At 43.5% G+C, this 22,570-nt stretch overlaps 1 protein-coding gene across 2 annotated transcripts in view; it reads right to left on the bottom strand.

Annotated features, from left to right (window-relative positions):
* Positions 1-22,570, bottom strand: part of LOC140550301 (copine-8) — a 168,308-nt gene that overhangs the window by 102,514 nt on the left and 43,224 nt on the right. For both annotated transcript variants that reach the window (XM_072674217.1, XM_072674218.1), the window contains exons 2-4: positions 18,887-18,927; positions 6,254-6,300; positions 3,083-3,186 (exon numbers count right to left, since the gene is read on the bottom strand). In XM_072674217.1, the coding sequence (XP_072530318.1) occupies positions 3,083-3,186; positions 6,254-6,300; positions 18,887-18,927 (192 nt within the window). The remainder of the gene's footprint in view (positions 1-3,082; positions 3,187-6,253; positions 6,301-18,886; positions 18,928-22,570) is intronic.

Raw genomic sequence — 22,570 nt, 5'->3', positions numbered from 1 at the left:
TATTACAGGTGTGTCCTGTGAGTTAACGGGTTCTCCGTTCTTTAGTTGGTCTCCAGATGCAGCAGATGGAGACGGAGGTTGTGCGGTGTTGGAGTATTCCTTTAATTATGCCTAACAATGTTGGGAGCTTGGAAGAATTCATATCAGGGAAAACTAATTTCCCTCATTTGCAAAGAATATAAGAGTTTGATGTAATGTGTATATATGGACAAAAGTATTGGGACACCTGCTTATTCATTGCTTCTTCTGAAACCAAAATTTTTGTATTAAAAAGAGATTATCCTATTTCTGTTGGAGGAACTATCTCTACTGTCCAGGTAACAAGGCTTTCTACTACAGTTTGAAGCAGCATTGCTGTGAGGATTTGATTGCATTCAGCAACAAGGGTCTCAGTAAGTTCAGAATACTGGATAATCACCACCCCACCTTATCATCCTCAACTCCCCAACTCATCAAAACGATTGAATGGCGCTCCTCCATCCATCATTCCAGAAAACACAGCTCTTCCACTGCTCCACAGCTCAATGCTGGGGGGGCTTTATACCCCTCTAGCCCACACCTGGCATTAGGCATGGTGACAATCTGCTACGGGTCTTATTCTATTGGCAGTACTTCTCTACAGGGACTAGACAAGCTGTGTGTGTGTGTGTGTGTGTGCACCTGAACGTCTGTGTCAGCAATGGATGCAACTTAAAGTAGCTATATGCATCCATTAGAAGGGGTGTCCACAAACATTTGGACATAGAGAGAGAGAGAAAGAGAGAGAGAGAGAGAGGGAGAGAATGAGAGAGAGAGACGTTAGCATCACACAGTCAGTGTAGCCATCAGTGCAGATTGGTGTATGGTTTGCTGTCCACCCACACACTCGGCTGAGCCTTCAGGGAAGACACACACACACACACACACATAGGCACACAAAAACATACACACACACACACACACTCCCAATTTACACTCTCTCTGCCTGACTGGGCCACATTAGGGTTCTCTCGCCACACGCTATTTATAGCTCTGCATGTGCTTTTGCCATTCTGTCACTTGCATACACACACACACACACACACACACACAGACTGACAAATGACAACATGAGCAAACATTCGCCAGCCTGCAGAGCTTTAATAATGAGCGTGAACTGACAGTGACACAGCACACGTTTACAGAACAGGGGGTCAACAGGTGGGTTTCAGCCTGGACACATCTGAACCCTTCAGGATTTAGACTGAGCAGTGGAAGTCAGCCTCCACATTTAACCCATTAGTGGCAGTGAACGCACCCACATCAGTGATGAGGGCAGTGAGAACACATACTCAGGGAGGTGGGCAGGAATTGGGGGTTAGGTGCCTTGCTTAAGCAACCTTCCGAGCCTGCTTTTCCAACCTTTAGGCCATGGTTGCCTCCTTTAAATCAGCATCAGGCCCCCCACAGACCACCACCCATACCAGACCAGCGGCACACCCGACTACCACTGCTACCTGTTTAATGACCATGTTCAAACCCAAATGTACTCGTAACTATCTGCACTATTAATATCACCACTATTAACTATCTGCTGTATCTGATTTGGTCATTTTTATCAATAATGTTTAAATAGTTCTGATCAGAGGAGGACGGATCGGGTCCCCCTTGTGAGTCTTTGTTCCTCCCAAGGTTTCTTCCTCCAGCTCTGAGGGAGTTTTCCTTCCCACTGTCGCCGTTGGCTGCTCACTGGGGGTCTTTGATGTTTTTTTTAACAATGTATGTTCTATGTTTCCATACAGGGGGTAAAAGCTGAGTGTGCAGTGGTGAATGCTGATTGGGCCAGGAGGCCATGTCAGATATGCCAGGGTGTTCCTAGGTTAAAAAACATAGGTCAGATTGGGCTGGAGGAGGGTGTGTTGAGACAAGCCCTTAGTTATTTATTTATTTAGTATCATAAAATTGTCTTGTCCACTAACATGGCAAAACTACTAGGGGACTCAGCCTCAACAAACATCTTACAATCCAATCGCAATCCGATCACAGTACCCACGTTTACACGCAGCCTGATAATGTATTAATAATTGGACTAATAGCTCAGTCGGAATAGAGTGCGTCCATGCATACACCTCAATCTGAGTGGACTAGTCCGAATACAGCTTCTATCCATTTGAACGAGGTGGGTAATCCTTTAAATAATCCGTTAAACAGATGAATAACAGCTGTGTAAACTCCTGTATCCGATTACGCTCCCAATCAGAAAATCTCAATACTATACAAGAGCCTAGCTTGTACAAGGCAAGAGCAACACACATCATTACTGGAATAGGGGGCTCTTATGGAACGCTCTGCAGGGCGGGAATTCCTCCAGTACGACTGTCTCCTACCAGTGTTTACTGTGTACTCGTATCCAGCTCATGTGCCCAGGAGCGCTGCTGGATACGACCTCTTCCTTCAGCCCCTTCCTGAGTTCCATCATTCAGGTAGCTAACATACGGCTGCTCCTCTCTTTCTCTGACTGGACTCTCACGGGATGCTCGTTGTCATGGTAAGTGGTGCACGTCATTTCGGATTGGATTACTAGCAGCATGCATGTGAACAGGGATTTTCATCAGGTTGTTGAGTAGAGTGTACATATAATGAGGGGCTCACAGGGGTGGGATGTGGGCTACGTGGGTTCCAGGTAGCCTTGGGCTATGAGTGGGTTTGTACATCTGTTGTTACTGGGACCCAGTTGGGCGTTCCAAATGGGCGACATTGATACAGCACTCCTTAAGAGTGGGGCCAATTTTTAACCCCTTATGGTCCCATTACTGACCCTGGTGGGCATGCCTGTATGGGGCCGGTATGGAACCCATGGACAAAACTGTCTGGTTCCCAGTTGGGCTACCCATACAGGGCATACCCACATGGGCATGTTATCTGGGTCAGTCTTAATCTGTAATTGGAAAAAAATTCAATCAGATTGGAGAAAAAAACCTGAACGTGATCTGATCACTAAAACTCACTCAATGTATCTCAATGTGCTCTAGCTCAGCAACTGTCACAGTGCACCCAACAATAAGGGCAGCACGGAGGTTCACACAGCAGCTCACAGAAATCTCACAGAAAGAAGGGTACTTACAGATCAAACCTCAGGTTCTGCCTCTCTTCGAAGAAGTAGTCTAGGATGAACTTGCGCACAAACTCGGGGTTCAGGGTGTTATCGATCACCTCTGTCCTGCCGAACTGAGAGAAACAGAGACACAGTCAGTCTAACAGAGCTGCACAGTATAGTGCAACAATGATAACCAATCACAACCTGATTTACTGTGTGCTGTGCACATCCTGACCAATCACGGCTCCAGGTGAGTGTTTGTGTGAGGGGTTTCAATGGGTGGGTTTTTGGCACTCAGGTCCACTAAACTGCCACTGTTGGACCCTTAAGCAAGGGCCCTTAACCCTTGCTGTTCCAGGGGTGTTTTGGCAGGTTCTCAATATTCCGTCTGGTCAAAGCACACTGTTCCAGACGTCCCGGTTCTGGTCTTGGTCTAACTTCAAGAGCAAGGCTTCCAGCAGCTGCCTTTTGTTTTGGACACAACCAAAATGTCTGAGCTCCTCCAGAATCTTCCACCGGCCCCTTCCTGAGTTCCATCATTCAGGTAGCTAACATACGGCTGCTCTCTCTTTCTCTGACTGGACTCTCACGGGATGCTTGTTGTCATTGGATTGGATTACTAGCAGCGTGCATGTGAACAGGGATTTTCATCAGATTGTCGAGTAGAGTGTACATATAATGAGGGGCTCACATAGGTGGGATGTGGGCTACGTGGGTTCCAGGTGGTCTTGGGTTGGCCTCTGAGTGGGTTTGTACATCTGTTGTTACTGGGACCCAGTTGGGCGTCCCAAATGGGCGACATTGTTACAGCACTATTTAAGAGTGGGGCCCTTTTTAAACCCTGTTTGGTCCCATCACTGACCCTGGTGGGCATGCCTGTATGTGGCCAGTATGGAACAGGGCATACCCACATGGGCATGCTATCTGTAATCGGAAAGAATTCAATCAGTTTGGAGAAAAACCTGAACGTGATCTGATCACTAAAGCTCCCTCGATGTGTCTCAATGTGCTCTAGCTCAGCAACTGTCACAGTGCACCCAACAATAAGGGCAGCACGGAGGTTCACACAGCAGCTCACAGAAATCTCACAGAAAGAAGGGTACTTACAGATCAAACCTCAGGTTCTGCCTCTCTTCGAAGAAGCTGCCTTTTGTTTTGGACACAACCAAAATGTCTGAGCTCCTCCAGAATCCTCTCTAACCTTGTTCTGATCATCTGCAGCTGATATGCTGCTCCTGGTTCTGATTATAGACTTTAAAAGTAGTAGTGGTTGGTGTAGCACAACAGTCTCGGTAGCTATTCGGTGCTACACCAATAAGAGTCCCTGGGCAAGACTCCTAACACTACACTGACTCACCTCTGTAATACAAATAACCGCTGAAGTCGCTTTGATTAAGGGTGTCAGCTAAATGCCGTAAATGTAATTAATATGGGGTGTTTTCTCATTTTTCTCACTGGAAAATGTCATTTTATTTATTTCATTTGATTTTGTTGTTTATATAGGTATATCACCCCCATCTCCCTGTATTGATCAAATATCAGGATCAGGATGTGTAAATGTGTAAATATGTTAAATAAGTTAAATATGGTTTAAAACCTGTAAAACTGCCATTTCAAAGATATAGGATATTCTCACACCATTAAAATAAGCATGTCTCCGTCACTGGCAGAATATCAGCTCATCAATTCTTGAGCAACTCTGCTGTAACTGTTTTGTGTGACTGCTTACTGGCCTGTGTTTGTCCCTCATTAGCAAGGTAATTATATATTTGAGACTGATATTGCCAGTTTGCGGATGGTGACTAATTGTATAATCCGCCCTTCTTGCAGTGTTGGCCATCATTGTGTAAGTCGTGGCTGACTTAGAGCTCATTACTGTTCGACAGCTGCGAAGCAGCGAGGTACTAAAACACGTCTACAAACAGTTCACACACTCGGTCACTGGCTAACAGCCTCTCCGGCTGGGCTCAAGGAATCCTCATTTGTACCATTTTTTTGCTTTATTGTCAACCATCTGTCTCCTGCCTACAGGCACAATGGCCATGTAGAGTGTATAGGTAGCATTAGTAGATTAGTGTTGGGCCTGTGGAAAATGTGCAGTCATCAACTTTGCTGAAAATCTTAAGGACAAACTACCATAACATCTAGATCATCTAGGTCATATTATGTATATTTTTTATTCCAATGTGAAACTGCCAATTAAGCCACCCGTTCTGCGTTTGGGACTTTGGGACTACGGGACTTTGGTGGAGCTGTACAAGACCTCTCTCCAGAACTGTGTTACGCTGCATATTAGCTCAGTCCACATGCTTCTTTACCTTCAGATTCCGCTTCTGTCTCAGCTCAGCTTCTCAACAAATGCACTTGTACAGCTTTCCATGAGGGGGCGCTCAAAGCACGCTTTGTATTTATGACAGTGGAGTAAAAGTGAATTACACTCCAATTCTCGCATATTGCTGCTTTAATTTTCCTTATGGAGAATAAAAGGCTGTTGCTCTACAGAACCCTTTACGGAACCTTAACCGGTTACGTCTTTTTGCCGCCCATCCGGTGATGGGCTTCTGTATCTCTCAGCTTGTCAACAAATGCACTTGTACAGCTTTCCATGAGGGGGCGCTAAAAGCACGCTTTGTATTTACGACAGTGGAGTATAAGTGACTTACACTCCAATTCTCGCATATTGCTGCTTTAAATTTTCTTATGGAGAATAAAAGGCTGTTGCTATACAGAACTCTTACAGAACCTTAACCAGTTACGTCTTTTTGCCGCCCATCCGGTGATGGAGCCTATCTGTCGTCCTGCTGGGTTAGAGACCTACAGGTCTGTTGTGTATCAGCTAGATCTGTAACGCTGCAGCTTAATAATCTCATCCAACTAATAAGCCGTGACACATGTCGCGTGAAGGGGGGGGGATAAAAGAGCCTGGGTGATTTGAGCCGTGCTGACGTTCCTCGGCACACTTATCTCATCTGACCAGGCGACGGCTGAAGTTAACACACGTACACGGACCATCTTAACGGCTGTGTGGAGAGGCTGATCTTTTTGATTTACTAAAACGAGGAAGGAGAAAAGTGAGGGAGAAATGACTTCATGAATTATTGAGACTGTTATCTGACGAGTAATCCAGCCTGGCATTTGCATGCATTCATAATCATGTGGGTGTGTGTCGGCAGGCGCCTGGCGGAGCGCCTCACTCACCTCTCTCCACTCCTTGTTGCCGATGCCCTGGGTGTACAGCACGCAGACTGCAGGAGGAAGGGAAGAGAAGAGACGGCGTTATAAACGAGGCGAAAACGAGAAGCAGCTGAAAATACCTGAAGGCATGAAGTGCACATGACTAGGGACCCTAACGGCAGAGCCGCAAGGAACAGTCCAGTCCTACACTCACACTCTCAGTCAGAACTCCACTTCCCTCCTTAATCTGTCCTGCAGTTAGAAGTGTGTATCTTCAGCTTGCAGCTAGATCTACACCGGCCAGCCATAACATTAGTACCACTGCCAGGTGAAGTGAAAAACTGGTGGTCAGCACCTACCAAAAGCACTCCAAGGGAGGACAACCGGTTAACCAGCGACCAGGGTCAACCAGTGACCAGGGTCAACCAGCGACCTAAAGCTCATTGATGAGATCCATGGAGGCCTGCTGACAGGCCTGCTGATAACGCTAGTCTTGGTGTCAGGACACCTTCAGAGGTCTTGTGGAGTCCATGCTTGCCAATTTTTCCTGCTATTAACACATCTCCTTATCCACCTCCTGACAGAGGTCGGTTTTGTTTCTCACGTCATCTGTCAGTGGTGCTAATGTTATGGCTGATCGGTGTAGGTTATAATAATGTGTAGGAAGCTGTAAATTACAGATGTATCCTGAACATACCCGCAGGCTTAGTCCTACAATAAGAAACCTGGGCCTCCGAGAAAGTTCTACAGATCTCAACGAACTCCGTGTTAGAAGACGTGCAGCTTCACTTCATGTGGCTTTACACTGTTATTAGCTGATGAAACTGGAGAAGAACAGACATTATGCTGAGATACGCTGGCCAGGCGGTCGCTGCACCAGTCCCAGCTGGCCAGAAAAGCTCTGCTAATGCTAAGAGACTGAGGCAACAGGACTCAGCATTACTGAGGCCTAAACTCAGCACAAGTGCCCAGTCTCATGACGGTATGGCTGCTGGACGACATCAGTACAATTCATGCTGATGGTTACAGTTACATTTACCAGAGTGACTTCCAAAAGTGCTTTGCTATTTACCCAAGAAAAACCTCAGCTAGTTTGAATAGACTAATAATTCAAAGATACCTCTAAGCTTAGACTCTACTAAACACAAGTCAATATGGAGACCATAGTACTCTACTAATCACCCAAGTCCTCTCAGAAGAGGAGGGTCTTCAGTCTGGGTTTGAGGACAGCGAGTGTTGGACTCTGCCGTTCGGACACCCAGGGGAAGCTCGTTCCACCACTTTGGTGCAGGACAGAAAAAAAAGCCTGGACGCTCGTCTTCCATGGATTTTGAGGGATGGCGGGTCGAGCTGAGCCGTACTTGAAGCTGGAAGGGCTCTTGGTGCAGATCGGCTTTTAACTATTGGCATCAAGTACGGAGGGGCTGGTCCGTTCTTGTCTACTCAACTGTAAAACCGATGGGTCGACTAATCTGTTGCAGTGATCTCCTGCCAATCTGCTAATAGTAGGCTTTTATTTCCCTGCTGAGAAATCCAGCTCAAGGTGGTTGAAGGCTGGTCATTCAGGCAAAAAACAAATCCTAATGATTAACCAGATCCTGACCAGCATAATGCATGTTGTGTTTGGTTTTGGTCATGCTTGGTGGTCGACAAGCTTGGTCTTGTTGGTCATGCTGGTCGACCAGCTTGGTCCTGTTGGTCATGTTGGTCAACCAGTTTGGTCCTGCTGGTCGACCAGTTTGGTCCTGCTGGTCATGCTGGTCGACCAGTTTTGAGGTTCTTCACACTCTGTTACAAACATGGTTCTCTTGGTAGGTACTGACCACTGCATACCAGCCTAATGTTCTGGAGATGTTGTGCGCCCAGTTTGGCCCATTTCCCCTGATTTTAACACCTTCATCATCTGACCTGATTGTTCACCTCCTGCCTAAGGTGTAGATCCAAGACCTTGAGAGATGCCACTGTAGATGAAGGTAATCGATGCTGTTCACTTCACCTGTCGGTGGTACTAATGTTATGGCTAATCTGTGTATACTACTACCTAGACTAGGCCAAATCTACCTCCATGAAACCAGGCAACCCCAATGGGGTTGGTTGGCGGGGGGTTGTTTAGCTAACGTCCAGCAGAAAAACAGCCCTGTGGGTCAGCTAAGGAATTGATCGCACCAGTCTACGATCTCTGTGCTCCTTTTGAAGTACAGGAACCACTCTGTGTCTCTCTCCCTGCTTTCATCTGTCAGAAGCATTTGTTCTCCTTTCACCTCTGTTTCTCTGTGACAGATCCCCACTTGCTCTCTATCTCACTTCATTCCTTTCCTATCTTCTCTGTTATGCAACGCTAGTCTGGGTGCAGAACAGTTTCGCCTCAAAACAGCTAAATAAAGCCAACTGCCACAATCCCAGCAGACAAACTGGGCCTTCTCGCCAGCTTCGCTCTGGCCACCGAGGTCGATTCGCCACACTTCACCCTAATCAGTGTTTGAGACCACAGCCATTAGCATAATGAATATGAGTATGAAAATGAGAACGAGCCCACAGAACCTGACCTGTGACATATGAGCATGGAGTCATGCAAATGACCGGTGATCCATGAATAAAGGGAGGAAATGCTTTCATGCCTGTTTGAGTGAGGCTGTGTGCGCAGGCAAACACCAGTTTATTTAATAGAAGCTCACAGTCCACCAATTAGCATCGTGCTAACTGGCACCATGCATGCCTCACACCATATGGGACTGTTCACTTCTATAATAATAGACCTGCATGAGTGGTTTCTCAAACTGTATGACCACAGCTAATAATAAACATGGACACATGTACACTGCTGTATAAATGCTTGGAATCATCTATATTGATCATTTGTGTTATTAAATATATCATTAAAAACTTTTCTACTGTAGATTTAAAAATCCTTCACCTCATACAAACTCACTCTGCACCCTGCACTTCGCTTTACTTACTGGAACTGGAACTAACAGCTCAGTCACACTGCACCCACGACTTTTCTCCCACTCACCTTGTCACACATCATTTGAAATTCATATCTAATGCCCTGTACGGTAAACATCTGTGTACTTGATCATTTCCATATTTGCATGATTTCAAACCGTGTAATAGTGTAATAGTGCAAGTTAATATAAATATATTGTGCATTATTATTTTATATTTATTTTATTAGTTTATGTTTTTGTATTTTTAATTCTGTAAATATTCAGAATTTTTAGTTTTGTATATATTTTGTAGTTGTGTATGTATGTTATTTTTATTTCCTATATATTTGTATTTTGTATATATTCTGTATTTAAATTTGATGTATATTGTGTTTTTATATTTGGTATATATCTTGTTTTTATTTTATATGCATTCTGTATTTTGAATACAGAATATATATATATATATATATATATATATATATATATATATATATATATACAGAATATATATATATATTTCTTCCTGTATTCACAAAATATTCAATAGTTCTCCAATATTTAGTATATGTATTCAATAATTATTTTACACAGTATCACATACAATAAATGACATTTATATATGTAATTGTATTTGGTATTTTTGCTTTGTATTTCATATATTCTGTATTTATATTCTGCATATACTCCATATATTGCATATACTGCATATATAGCTTGTCTAAAAACAATCACAATATATATATATATATTATCATCATGCACATAAATGTCATGGCAAAATAGGGCTTTCAATTACTTCTCTGAACTGAGGCAAAATATGTTCCAACAAACATCTTTAATAGAACAAAGGCCAGTTTCTTTTTTAGGTTATCTAAACTCAACACAGGGTCAAACTTATTCATACACCCACTTATATTATTCAATTAGTGGTGCTGAACGTTCCAACAATCTCTGGTGCATTGCGCCAACTGAACAGTATATTAGGTATATTATATTATATTATATATCTGTATATGTATAATATTGACCCTCTATTGATTTCAGAAAATTAAAAAAAAACATTAAAGTTGTGCACCTAATTCTTGTTTTTCTTCCATTAAAGATATATATATATATATATATATAATCTTCTCTTTTATATATATATATACACACATATATATATATTATATATATTCATTATTATTAATGTAATATACCATTGCAGTGAACCAGTGCACCAGTGTACTATATATATATACAGTGAGGAAAATAAGTATTTGAACACCCTGCGACTTTGCAAGTTCTCCCACTTAGAAATCTTAGGTGCATGTCCACTGTGAGAAACATGATCTTAAAAAAAATCACAATGTATGATTTTTTAATAATTTATTTGTGTGTTACTGCTGCAAATAAGTATTTGAACACCTGCCAATCAGCAAAAAATCTGGCCCTCGAAGACCTGTTAGTCCGCCTCTAAAAAGTCCACCTCCACTCCACTTATTATTCTAAATTAGAAGCACCTGTTTGAAGTCGTTAGCTGCATACAGACACCTGTCCACCCCACACAATCAGTAAGACTCCAACTACTAACATGGCTAAGACCAAAGAGCTGTCCAAAGACACCAGAGACAAAATTGTAGACCTCCACAAGGCTGGAAAGGGCTACGGGGCAATTGCCAAGCAGCTTGGTGAAAAAAGATCAACTGTTGGAGCAATTATTAGAAAATGGAAGAAGCTAAACATGACTGTCAATCTCCCTCGGACTGGGGCTCCATGCAAGATCTCACCTTGTGGCGTATCAATGATCCTAAGAAAGGTGAGGAATCAGCCCTGAACTACACGGGAGGAGCTGGTCAATGACCTGAAGAGAGCTGGCACCACTGTTTCCAAGGTTACTGTGGGTAATACACTAAGACGTCATAGTTTAAAGTCATGCATGGCGCGGAAGGTTCCCCTGCTTAAATCAGCACATGTCCAGGCCCATCTTAAGTTTGCCCATGACCATTTGGATGATCCAGAGGAGTCATGGGAGAAAGTTCTGTGGTCAGATGAGACCAAAATAGAACTTTTTGGTCTTAATTCCACTCGCTGTGTTTGGAGGACGAAGAATGATGAGTACCATCCCAAAAACACCATCCCTACTGTGAAGCATGGGGGTGGAAGCATCATGCTTTGGGGGTGTTTTTCTGCACATGGGACAGGACAACTGCACTGTATTAAGGAGAGGATGACCGGGGCCATGTATTGCGAGATTTGGGGGAACAACCTCCTTCCCTCAGTTAGAGCACTGAAGACGGGTCATGGCTGGGTCTTTCAACATGACAATGCCCCAAAGCACACAGCCAGGATAACCATGGAGTGGCTCTGTAAGAAGCCACTGGAGTGGCCTAGCCAGTCTCCAGACCTAAACCCTATAGAAAATTTTTGAAAATCTCTCAAACTCTGTGTTTCTCAGCGACAGCCCAGAAACCTGGCTGATCTGGAGAAGATCTGTGTGGAGGAATGGGCCAAACCTGGTGAAAAACTACAGGAAACATTTGACCTCTGTAATTGCAAACAAAGGCTACTGTACCAAATATTAACATTGATTTTCACAGGCGTTCAAAAACTTATTTGCAGCAGTAACACACAAATAAATTATTAAAATTATTTAAAAAATCATACATTGTGATTTTTTAGACTATGTCTCTTACAGTGGACATGCACCTAAGATGAACATTTCAGACCCCTCCATGATTTCTAAGTGGGAGAACTTGCAGGGTGTCGCAGGGTGTTCAAATACTTATTTTCCTCACAGTATATAAGTGTTATATTCCAGTTAACAGATTTCAAATCTGGACCTTGAATCCAGTTTCTAATCCTTGACTGGATTTGACTACATTCCTTGGTAGGTGTGAGATAGCATGGCCAACCAATTACATTAACAGTTCCCTTCACTTCCAGCACGAACATATCTGCACTGGAAACTGGGTTCAAGCATTTGAAGACCTCTGTTCTGACTGGGTTCTGACCTCAACTACAACTGAAGAGATCATAGCCGGGGAAAAATGAAGAGACCAAACGAAAGCTGGACACTTACACAGATATTCATGCAAGGCTACTGGAATACATGAATAAGCCAGAGAGGCAGAAAAACAGACAGCGAGACAAATGGCCTGGAAGAAAAGAGGAGAAAAAACAGAGTGGACAGAAAATAGAAGAGCAGCACTTTGAGGCATTCTATCCAACAAAAGACAAGCGCTCGGCACTGAGGGAAGAGGCAAAGGAGTACAAGCCATGCCACAAAGAGTTTAGCCTGGGTATGAGCCCGAAGGCAGACTGCTGATGCTCCACTGCTACCCCAAACGTCTAAAACCATTCAGCAGATTTCTGATTGGCCGAGAGAGCGAGCGCCCGGTTCGGGGCGATTCCAAAAATAGCCGGCTCGGAAACCGCCACTGCCTGCACAGCTATCCAAGACGTTGCTGCTCTTTTTGAGGGTATTTGTGAAGGGAAAGTCGTTCATGAAGTGAGCTGCCCTCCTGCCCTCCACTCTGATATACACACACACTGATACAGGAACGTGTCCGAGAGGCGAGCTCTAGGTTTGGGTAGCTGGCGAAGCTGCACTGAGCTCATTTTTCTCTCTCTACACTGAATCCAATACCTAAACTCGGGGATTCTGACAATTCCAAGTACTTATCAGACACCAATGCTCTGTTCAGGCACTTGGGTTTCATAGTTGCAAAGTAACAACACCTAGCCCCGAACTCTTTTCAGCACTGGACAGCTCAACATGCTTGGAGGAGAGCACTAATTGGGGTGGCTGTGGCATGGCTAAGGAACAAACCACTGACACACTATATGTCAAAATGTTTGTGGACACCCCTTCTAATGAATGCATCCAGCTTTACTTTAATCTGCACCCCTTGCTCAGGCAGATGTGCAAATGCACAAAAACACACACACTTACACAGCTTGTCCAGTCCCTGTAGAGAAGTACTGCCAATAGAATAGGACTCTCTGCAACAGATAAGCATAAACCTATTGGCACCATGCTGCCTAATGCCAGGTGTGGGCTGGTAGAGGGGTATAAAGCCAACTTCCTGACCTCACTAACACACTTGTCAAATGCAATCAAATCCTCACAGCAAAGATCCTCCAAAATCTAGCAGGAAGACTTCTTCCCTGGACAGTAGAGACAGTTACTTCAGTAAAAGCAGGATCATTTATACCCTTGAGTTTAGAAGAAACAGTGAATGAGCAGGTGTCCCAATACCTAACCCTAATCCTACATATTAGGGTTAGATTTAGGGTTGATTCAAGGGTAAGGTTAGGATTAGGGTTAGGTTTAGGTGCAGGGTTACATTCAACAGATATTCATTTACATTCAACTTACAGTTCAGTTGCATTGATTAGCACTTATCCATCTGTCCATATTCAGTGGACAGATGGGCCGCTTTCCGTAGTCGCTGCACTTCTGCACTATCGAGTTTCATCAACATGAACATTTACAGAATCCTTGTTTGACATTTGTGAAAAAACATCCTCTTTGACCCCTAGAACTAACATCTACTCGCTGTGGCCACCTCTAAAGAAACAGCTGTCTAAATCCTCCACACTGAAACCAATGACCAAACATCTGTCCTACTGCATCCTGCTGTAAATGATGGTCAGAGCTTGTGCATTAGGCAGTTCCTACTCATCTGATCTGGGGCAGGAGGAGCACACAGAGAGCAACTCAGGCTAAAAGCTTTCTGATTAACCCACAAATCACAGAGTCTCAAAGTCTTTCTACTAGATTTTGGAGAATCTTTGCTGTGAGGATTTGATTGCATTTGACAAGTGTGTTAGTGAGGCCAGGAAGTTGGACAGAGCATACGATGCCCACCGAAAGTTTTTAGGGACGCTTTGCTTTCATTTAAAGTAGCAATTTTCTCACTATTACTTCTCACCCAAATACAAATACAGGACAAGTTCCTGTGCTAATGTTCTGGGTTTACTGTCCAACACTCTTCATCCAAGCGTCATCAACGTTCTCTAAACTGTTGTAAATTGTGTATTGTTAATTATTTATTCATTTTTAATATTATATTAATATTAATATTTATGGTCATTTATGGTCCAAAAGTGCTTTTAGCAACCAGGGCTGTATTTCAGCAAGCTTTCTGCATCTTTCGGCGTCTTTGCTGTCGTAAGGAGGGGAAAGTACATCTTGTGCAGCTCGAAATGAGCAAAAGTCATGTACTAAGTCTCTTAATGAAGCATGAGTGTGTTTTTTTGGGGCATATTTGTCACTGTACAGCGAAATGTGTCCTCCGTATTTAACCCATCTGTGGTAGTGAACACACACACACTAGTGAACTAGGGGCAGTGAGTACACACATATCCAGAGCAGTGGGCAGCCAACTCCAGCACCCGGGGAGCAGAGAGGGTAAAGGGCCTTGCTCAAGGGCCCAACAGTGGCAGCTTGCCGAGCACGGGAATCGAACCCACAACCCTGTTATCGATAGCCGGGCGCTCTAACCGGTTTCAGGGTATAGGATAGCGACGAGCATCGCCATGCACCTTGCACTGGGTGTAAGATGAGGCCCCTGGTTAGGAGGGACAGTTGTCCCCAAAGTTTTTAAGGGAAACTGCACATGCTGCTGAGCTGAAGTCAGGTCTGGCCAGAGGAAGTAAAGAGGAAGCCTCTGCTGGAGCGCTGTTGGGCACAGCTCAGATATTAATAATTCATGTTCTCCACTGTTTTGCAGGAGCCAACAATGCGGCTAACCAGAAGCAGGGCGTTTTTAGGATGGAATGATTGTCATCTGGCATCTGGATGATATGATAAGTCACGCTGACTGACGAACCAAACAATGGGCTGCGTTTGGTGTATTTTGCTTAACAGACTCTTTCAGAGTTAACAGTTAACAGCTGTCCTGTGATATACTCTTATCTTACATTTCACTAACATCATTGTGCATCTGTATGGAAGCTGCTGGAACTCGTGTTTCACTCATTTCCCCTTCAGGGGTTAATAAAAAATGCATGGAACCTTTCTATTGACATATACTACAGTATTAGCGCCTAACTGGCCTCCCCCGAAGCCGGTTACACCATCTCCCACACAATGACCACTGAAAAGTGTTGTGTTTAGCAAACATAAGACTTACTGAGAGCAGTGACTGCTTCATGGGAACATCTACTACATGGACAAAAGTATTGGGACACCTGCTCTTCATTGATAGTTCCTTCTGAAATCGAGGGGATTAAGGAAAAAGAGTGTCTGCTGCTTTTGTTGGAGTAACTGTCTCTACTGTCCAGGGAAGAAGACTTGGAAGACTAAACAACCTTCACGAAATGTAATGGTCCCAGATCCAGTTAAGGGTTCTGTCTAAGGAACTTTCATATTGTCTGCAGGTTATTTAATAGTTCTCTGAGTGATGCCATAGAAAACCTTTTTACCCCAAAGTTTGAGAAAGAGATCTGTGATTAAAGAAAAAGATTAGATTTACAGAACCTTTCCATAAAGTTCTACATCGATTTAAGGGTTCTTTAATTCATATATTTGGGCTCACTTAAATGTAAAATGGTTCTCAGAAGCACACCATAGAATAATCATCTTTTGTTGTAAAAAAAAATGTCTGGAAAACAGATCTGTCTAGAAGTCTAGAACCTTGAAGTCTAGAACCTTGAGATAATGTAACTTTTACATTAATTTAATTTTTTTAGTTTAAGAGGTATTTAGGTTCTCTGAATGATGCCATAGGACCCCCCCGAGAACCAAGTTTGAGAACCAGACAGAGATCTGTAAATAAAAAGTCCTTTTTAAAGATGTAAAGAACCTTCACATAATGGTTCTACATACAGTTTAAGGGTTCTTTAATTAATATTTGCAGGTTATATAACATTTTTAAATGTTCTCTAAAGCACACTATAAAAGAACCACTTTTGTTCCAAAAGAACCAAGCTTGGAAAAGAAGAACCCTGACATCATGTAAATGTTTTACCTAGAACCTTCACATTATTTTAAGGTTTTTTAGTTTAAGAGGTCTTTAGGTTCTCTGAATGATGCCATAGAAAACCTCCCCCCAGAGAACCAAGGGTTCTACCAAAGTTTGAGAATGAGATCTGTGAGTGAAGAACATTATTAGAATATTGAAAGTACCTTCACATAATGCAATGATTCTACATCAATTTAAGGGTTCTTCACTTAATATACTGAGGTTCTTTAAAATGTAAAACGTTCTCTGAAGCACACCTTCAACCATTTTTTGCTCCAAAAGAACCATGTTTGGAAAAGAGCTTTGTAAGTGAAGAACCTTGACCTAAGGTAACAATTTTACATTGAATTTTATTTCCTAGAACGTTCACACTATTTATTACTGAGTAATAAAAGAGATCTGTGAGTGAAGAACATTTTAAGAAGATTTAAAGAACCTTTACATAATGTAATGGTTCCACATCAATTCAAGGGTTCTTCTTAGAACCTTCACATTATGTGGAGGATATTTAAAAGTCAAAAAAGATTTTGCGAGTGATGCCATAGAAGAACCACTATAGTTCCTAATGTACTATGCTTGAAAACGAGATTTGTGAGTGAAGAACCTTGTAATAGAACGTCCACAATTTAGGTAGAACTTAGAGGTTCTTTAAAAGTTAAAAGGCATAGAAGAACTATTTTTGCTTCCATAGAACCATGCTTGGAAAAGAGGTTGGTGCGTGTAAAGAGCCTTTTTAAAGCAGTTTAAGGTTTCTATCAAGGGTTCTATAACAATTTAAGGGTTCCTCCTCCTAGAACGGTCATATAATTTGGAGGGTTTTTTTTAACAGTACCAAAAGTTCTCTGAAAAAGAGATTTGTAAATGTGAAGAACCTTTCTTACGTAACTTATTGTAAAAAAAAGTTTCTTCCAGTATATTGAGGTTCTTTAAACATCAGCATTAAAAACTTCCTCTGGGAAGGGAACCAGTGTAGGGAACCCTGGAAGTGGTTCTTCTTTCATGGCACTGAATAAAGACACCTTTCAGGCTTAGTTTTTCTATACACACGAGTGCACAGTACAGCTGTAGGAACCTCTGGGACAAGACCCTCGAGCGTTAACAGAGCAGAGCTTGGTAAAGCGAAGGCTGTGAATGTGAGCAGAAAGAGCCGTGTGAGCTGCATGCCCACAGTGTGGAGTGACAAGGAGAATAAAGGAAGAATTATCAACTAATAATACCCAATATTATGGTTCTGTGACAGCCATTCTTTCTATGAACACTCCGATATGGACCAATTCTCCTGTTAGAGGCTACACGCTTGTCTCCGAGCGCGGCAAATATTGCAATAAACCGGCCGCCCACCGTGTTTCTATATCTGAAGCTGCACCACATGCAGATCAAGATTAGTCACTGTAGCCCGAAGCACTCTTCACACGATCAGTGTAAGAATGCACAAAGGAGCTCGTGACTCACGGAGCGATTGTGTAAGGTTTGTTTATAATGAAATTCTACCTTAATAAGGGCAAAGTCAGGTGATCTGCAGCCAACATCAGATAATGCCGGGATCATAGCTGTCAGCTAACACCGGGATCCGAAAATAAGGGACATTTTCCAGCGTCCCCAGCTGCGAGGGTACGCACAGTGCTACCTAATGTCACCCCCAGGAGACCATCCCAAGTAGGGACGTCCTGATCAGGTTACTGTGCCCCTCTGATCTGATCCGAGTCTCTTAATGCTGAGTATCAGACAGCACTGACAGGTGACGTGACGGTATTCTGGTATTCTGAGGTCAAGGCTGGTCTGTAGTCGCCTCTGAAGACCTGCTTCCTTCTACAGGTGAAATGTGGTGAGGTGTGATGAGTGATGTGCTGGTTTCCTGTCTGCTACAGTAGCTAATGCTAATGCTAAATACATCGAAAGAGTCCTCAAAGTCAATTTTTAGGTAATTTTGATCCAATCCAATCCAATCCGAGTCTCTTAATGCTGAGTATCAGCCGATACTGATCCGATCGGGTATCGATTTTCAGTATCAGTTTCTATAATCAGACAATCCCTCTATCCCATACCTGGCATTAGTCAGCTGCATTAGTGCCAACAGGCTTATGTTTGTTTATCTGCTCCAGAAGGTCCTATTCTATTGGCAGTACATCTCTACAGGGACTAGACAAGCTTTGTGTGTGCACTTGCACATCTATGTCAGCAATGGGTGCAGCTTAAAGTAGCTGACTGCGTTCATTAGAAGGGGTGTCCACAAACATTTGGCGTATAACACTTACTGCAAATACTGAAACAGGCTTTCGCCTTCTACTGGCGAAATTCCCAATCACAGCTAATGTACTACGTACTGCCACCTGCTGTCCTGGAGGAGGATGCAGTAAACAAACGGCAACTTTTTTTCCCCCCGAAAATTATACGTGAGGACAGCAGGAGAAAAGGGTCAAATACGAGAGAATCCTGAGGGGAAACTGGGAAGGTTGGCATGTCTGGCTGGGATACTGGAGCCAGCATCATCTCTACCCTGAACCCAGAACCAGCAGAGCGAGGCTGACTTTGTTCCCCATGCCTCACTTTTTAAAGCGGAATTCCTCTCTGGTTGTGATGGGAGAGACGAGCAGCGCACAGCGGGGAGGTATATTAAACGTGATAGATGAAGTCCCATTTAGCAGAGAGCTCTTTCATGGCTTCTTGGTTCAGCAGATATCAAATCAGCTCAGTGTGCAATCTGAAATGATACAGCGATCAGAGCAGCCGCCGCGGCGCAAGCAGAGAAGAGAGGAAGGCAGTAAATATGATCTTACTTGGATCTGATTTGGAGAACGTGTCCCTGTCGAGGAGATTCCTGCAAAAGAAAGAAAACAGATCAGTGATATTTTAAAATGTCCATCAATGAAGACATTAGTTTAATACGTGCAGCTGTGTGAGAAACAGAGGGCATGCGCTGGCGTCCCCGTCCTGCTGGAACGCTCCTACTTCAGTACTAAAACATTCAGCAGCACGGCTGCAGCAGCGTTTATTAGGGAAAACGGCCAAACCGGGAATGAAACAGCGATTATCTGCTCAAGTTAAAGACAGCTGGACTCGACAGCGATCCGTCCCCATTACTAATGAACCAACGGTGAGACAGCGATGTGTAGCCAGGAACCTCCAGCTAACTGAGGCTCAAATCCCACCTGTTTAGAGGATAAAGCCTCAAATCTGAGAGCACAATGTTTCCCAGTGTTATGGTGCATTTCCTCAGGACAGTTGCACAGCTTAAGTGGTCTCCACCTGCTACCTGATCAGTAGGGTGTTTATGCAAGGTGGTTGCTATGGTATATCAGGTGGTTGCTTTGTGGTTAGTAGGTAGTTGCTGGATTATTGCTATAATGTTGCTAGATGATTGCTATTTTCAAACTTTCATGTTTATGTATAGGCATCTGCAGTTGCTATGGTATCCTGGGTGGTTGCTATGGGGTTGATAGGTAGATGCTAGATGGTTGCTATGGTATCCCAGGTGATTGATAGGGGTTTGCTAGGTTGTTGCTATTATGTTGCTAGGTTGTTGCTATGATGTTGCTAGGTGGTTGCTATGGTATCCCAGAAGATTGCTATGCTGTTGCTAAATAGTTGCTAGATGGGTGCTATAGTGTTGTAAAGTGGTTTCTTTGGCATGGATTAGTTGTTTTTAGGTGTTTGTTAGGCAGTTGCTATGATGTTGTTAGGTGTTTGCTATGGTGACACTCAATTGTTGCTATGTGGCTGCTCAGTGGTTACTATGGTGTTACTTATTAGTTGGCAGGATGTTGCTAGAAGGTTGCTAGGCAAATCCTCATTCCAGGAGAGCATTCTCCATTCTGTAAAGCACATCCAGGAAAATCTAGACCCAATTTCCAAACTTTCATGTTTATGTATAGGCATCTGTAGTTGCTATGGTATCCCGGGTGGTTGCTATGGGGTTGGTAAGTACATGCTAGATGGTTGCAATTGTATCCCAGGTGATTGATAGGGGTTTGCTAGGTTGTTGCTATGATGTTGCTAGGTAGTTGCTATAGTATCCCAGAAGATTGCTATGCTGTTGCTAGATAGTTGCTAGATGGGTGCTATAGTGTTGTAAGGTGGTTGCTTTGGCATGGCTTAGTTGTTTCTAAATGTTTGCTAGGCAGTTGCTACAGTGTTGTTAGGTGTTTGCTATGGTGCCCCTCAGATGTTGCTATGATGTTACTTAGTGGTTGCTGGGCTGTTGCTAAGTGGTTGCTAGGGAAATCTTCATTCCAGGAGAGCATTCTGTAATGCTGATCCAGTGATTTCTAAACTATATATATGTATATGTATAGAAATCTGCTGTTGCTATGGTCTACTGGGTGGTTGCTATGGGATTGTTAGGTAGATGCTAGATGGTTGATATGGTCTTGCTAAGTGAAAAAAAAAGATAAATGCTTATGTATCGGCATCAGCAGTTGCTATAGTATCCCAGGTGGTTGATAGGGGGGTTGTTAGGTGTAAAGGTTTATTTATTTGTGTCTTTATTTGACATCACTGTCGTAAAGATCAATATCACAATAGTGATTAACTAAAACAATCAATCGCGCAGCCCTGTAACGTGTGTGTGGACAGTGGGACGGTCATCTGACTGATGAAGACAGGCACTGAGAGAGAGTCCGACTGTAATCATCATTAAACCCCGTCTCCTGGCCTTCACAATCTAATTACCAGAGCCAGGGAGAGAGAGAGGGCAGCCATGAAACACGACATGACAGACTCAGGGGCAAACACACACACACACACACACACACACACACACACACCTCAGCAGTGTTATCAACACCAACTCGTCCCTGATAACATCTCCCCCTTTACATCTCCCCGCACATTTACTCCATAACACACTCGACTTCAACTGATCCCTGCACTATTTCTCTCCCTCTCTCTCTCTCTCTCTCTCTCTCTCTCTCTCTCTCACACACACACACACACACACACACACACACACACACATTATCTGAAAAGAAGAAACTGCACATTTGGCACACAGCACCGGGGAACAGCACCCGAGCCTGATGAGTGCACACACCTCCATGGTGAGTGACATGCATAAACTCACTGTACGGCAAAAGTGTGAGGATCACCTCGTCTTCTTGCCTTTTACTATATGTCCAAATATTTCTGGACACCTCTTCTAATGGATGCATTCAGCAACTTCAAGTTGCACCCATTACTCACACAGATAGTGTTTTGGTTACAGTGTTAAAACTATGTTACACAATATTGACAAAAGTATTGGGACACCTGCTTATTCGTTGCTTCTTCTGAGGGTATCAAGGGTATTAAAAAGAGTTTATCCTGCTTTTGTTGGAGTAACTACTGGAGTCTCTACTGTCCAGAGATGAAGGCTTTCTACTAGATTTTGAAGCAGCATTGCTGTGAGGATTTGATTGCATTCAGTGACGAGTGAGGCATTAGTGAGACCAGGAATGTTGGATTATCACCACCCCACCTCATCACCTCACCAACTCTCCAACTCATCCAAACATCCAAAAGTACTGGATGAAGCACCAACCATCATTCCAGAGAACACAGTTCTTCCACTGCTCCACAGCTCAATGCTGGGGGGCTTTAGACCCCTCTAGCCCATGCATGACATTAGGCAGCATGGTGCCAATAGCTTCATCTAGGTCTGTCTGCTCCAGGGAGTCCTAATTCTTCGGCCGTTATTCTCTACTAGACAAGCTGTGTGTGTGTGTGTGTGTGTGTGTGTGTCCATTTGTACTTCTGTGTCAGCAATGGGTGCAACTTAAAGTAGCTAAATGCATTCATTAGTAGGTGTGTCCACAAACATTTGGACATATATTGTCTGTAATAATGGTAGTTTAGATGATCAGTCTGGTGTGTTAGCGTACGAGGCGTTTACGCTCACAGACATGGGGATGTTTGTGGGGAAAGTGCTGCAGGAGCAGAGGATGACTAATGGAACAGAGAAGAAAGAGAGAGAGAGAGAGAGAGAGAGAGAGAGATACTGAGAGAGAGAGAGAGAGAAAGAGAGATCTCCATCATGAGTCAGCTCCAGCCAGAGAGCAGCGCCATTACGAGAATCAACATTTACTCCACTCGTCAATACGCCGCCAATTCACTGAGGATGAGAATGTAAACGTCTGAGAACAGCAATCGTTTTAAATTCCTGTTCAGAGCTGATTCTTCATTTGATATTTGAGAAGAAGAGCAGTTTCCCATTTCATCAACCCCACTTACATGAATCTCCACTGTCAAAACAGGCCACGACTGCACTGTGCCGTGCCTGCTTTCTGTTTAGCCCTCTTTTAGAGCTATTGGAGGACTTGCAGAACTAGAAAGGAGACCTTCGTACCCTTCAATGGGAGTCAATGTAGAAAGATTTTATCCCAAATCAGTGTGGAGCATTTCTATTGGTCCATTCATCATATCATTTTGACACACTGGCCGCTTTTCCACTGCAGGGTCGAACAGTTCTGAGCACAGAGGGTATCCGT

This window comes from Salminus brasiliensis, chromosome 2 (genome assembly GCF_030463535.1).
Source record: "Salminus brasiliensis chromosome 2, fSalBra1.hap2, whole genome shotgun sequence".
In the NCBI taxonomy this organism is placed as follows: Eukaryota; Metazoa; Chordata; class Actinopteri; order Characiformes; family Bryconidae; genus Salminus; species Salminus brasiliensis.
This window is presented reverse-complemented; position numbering and strand designations above follow the sequence as displayed.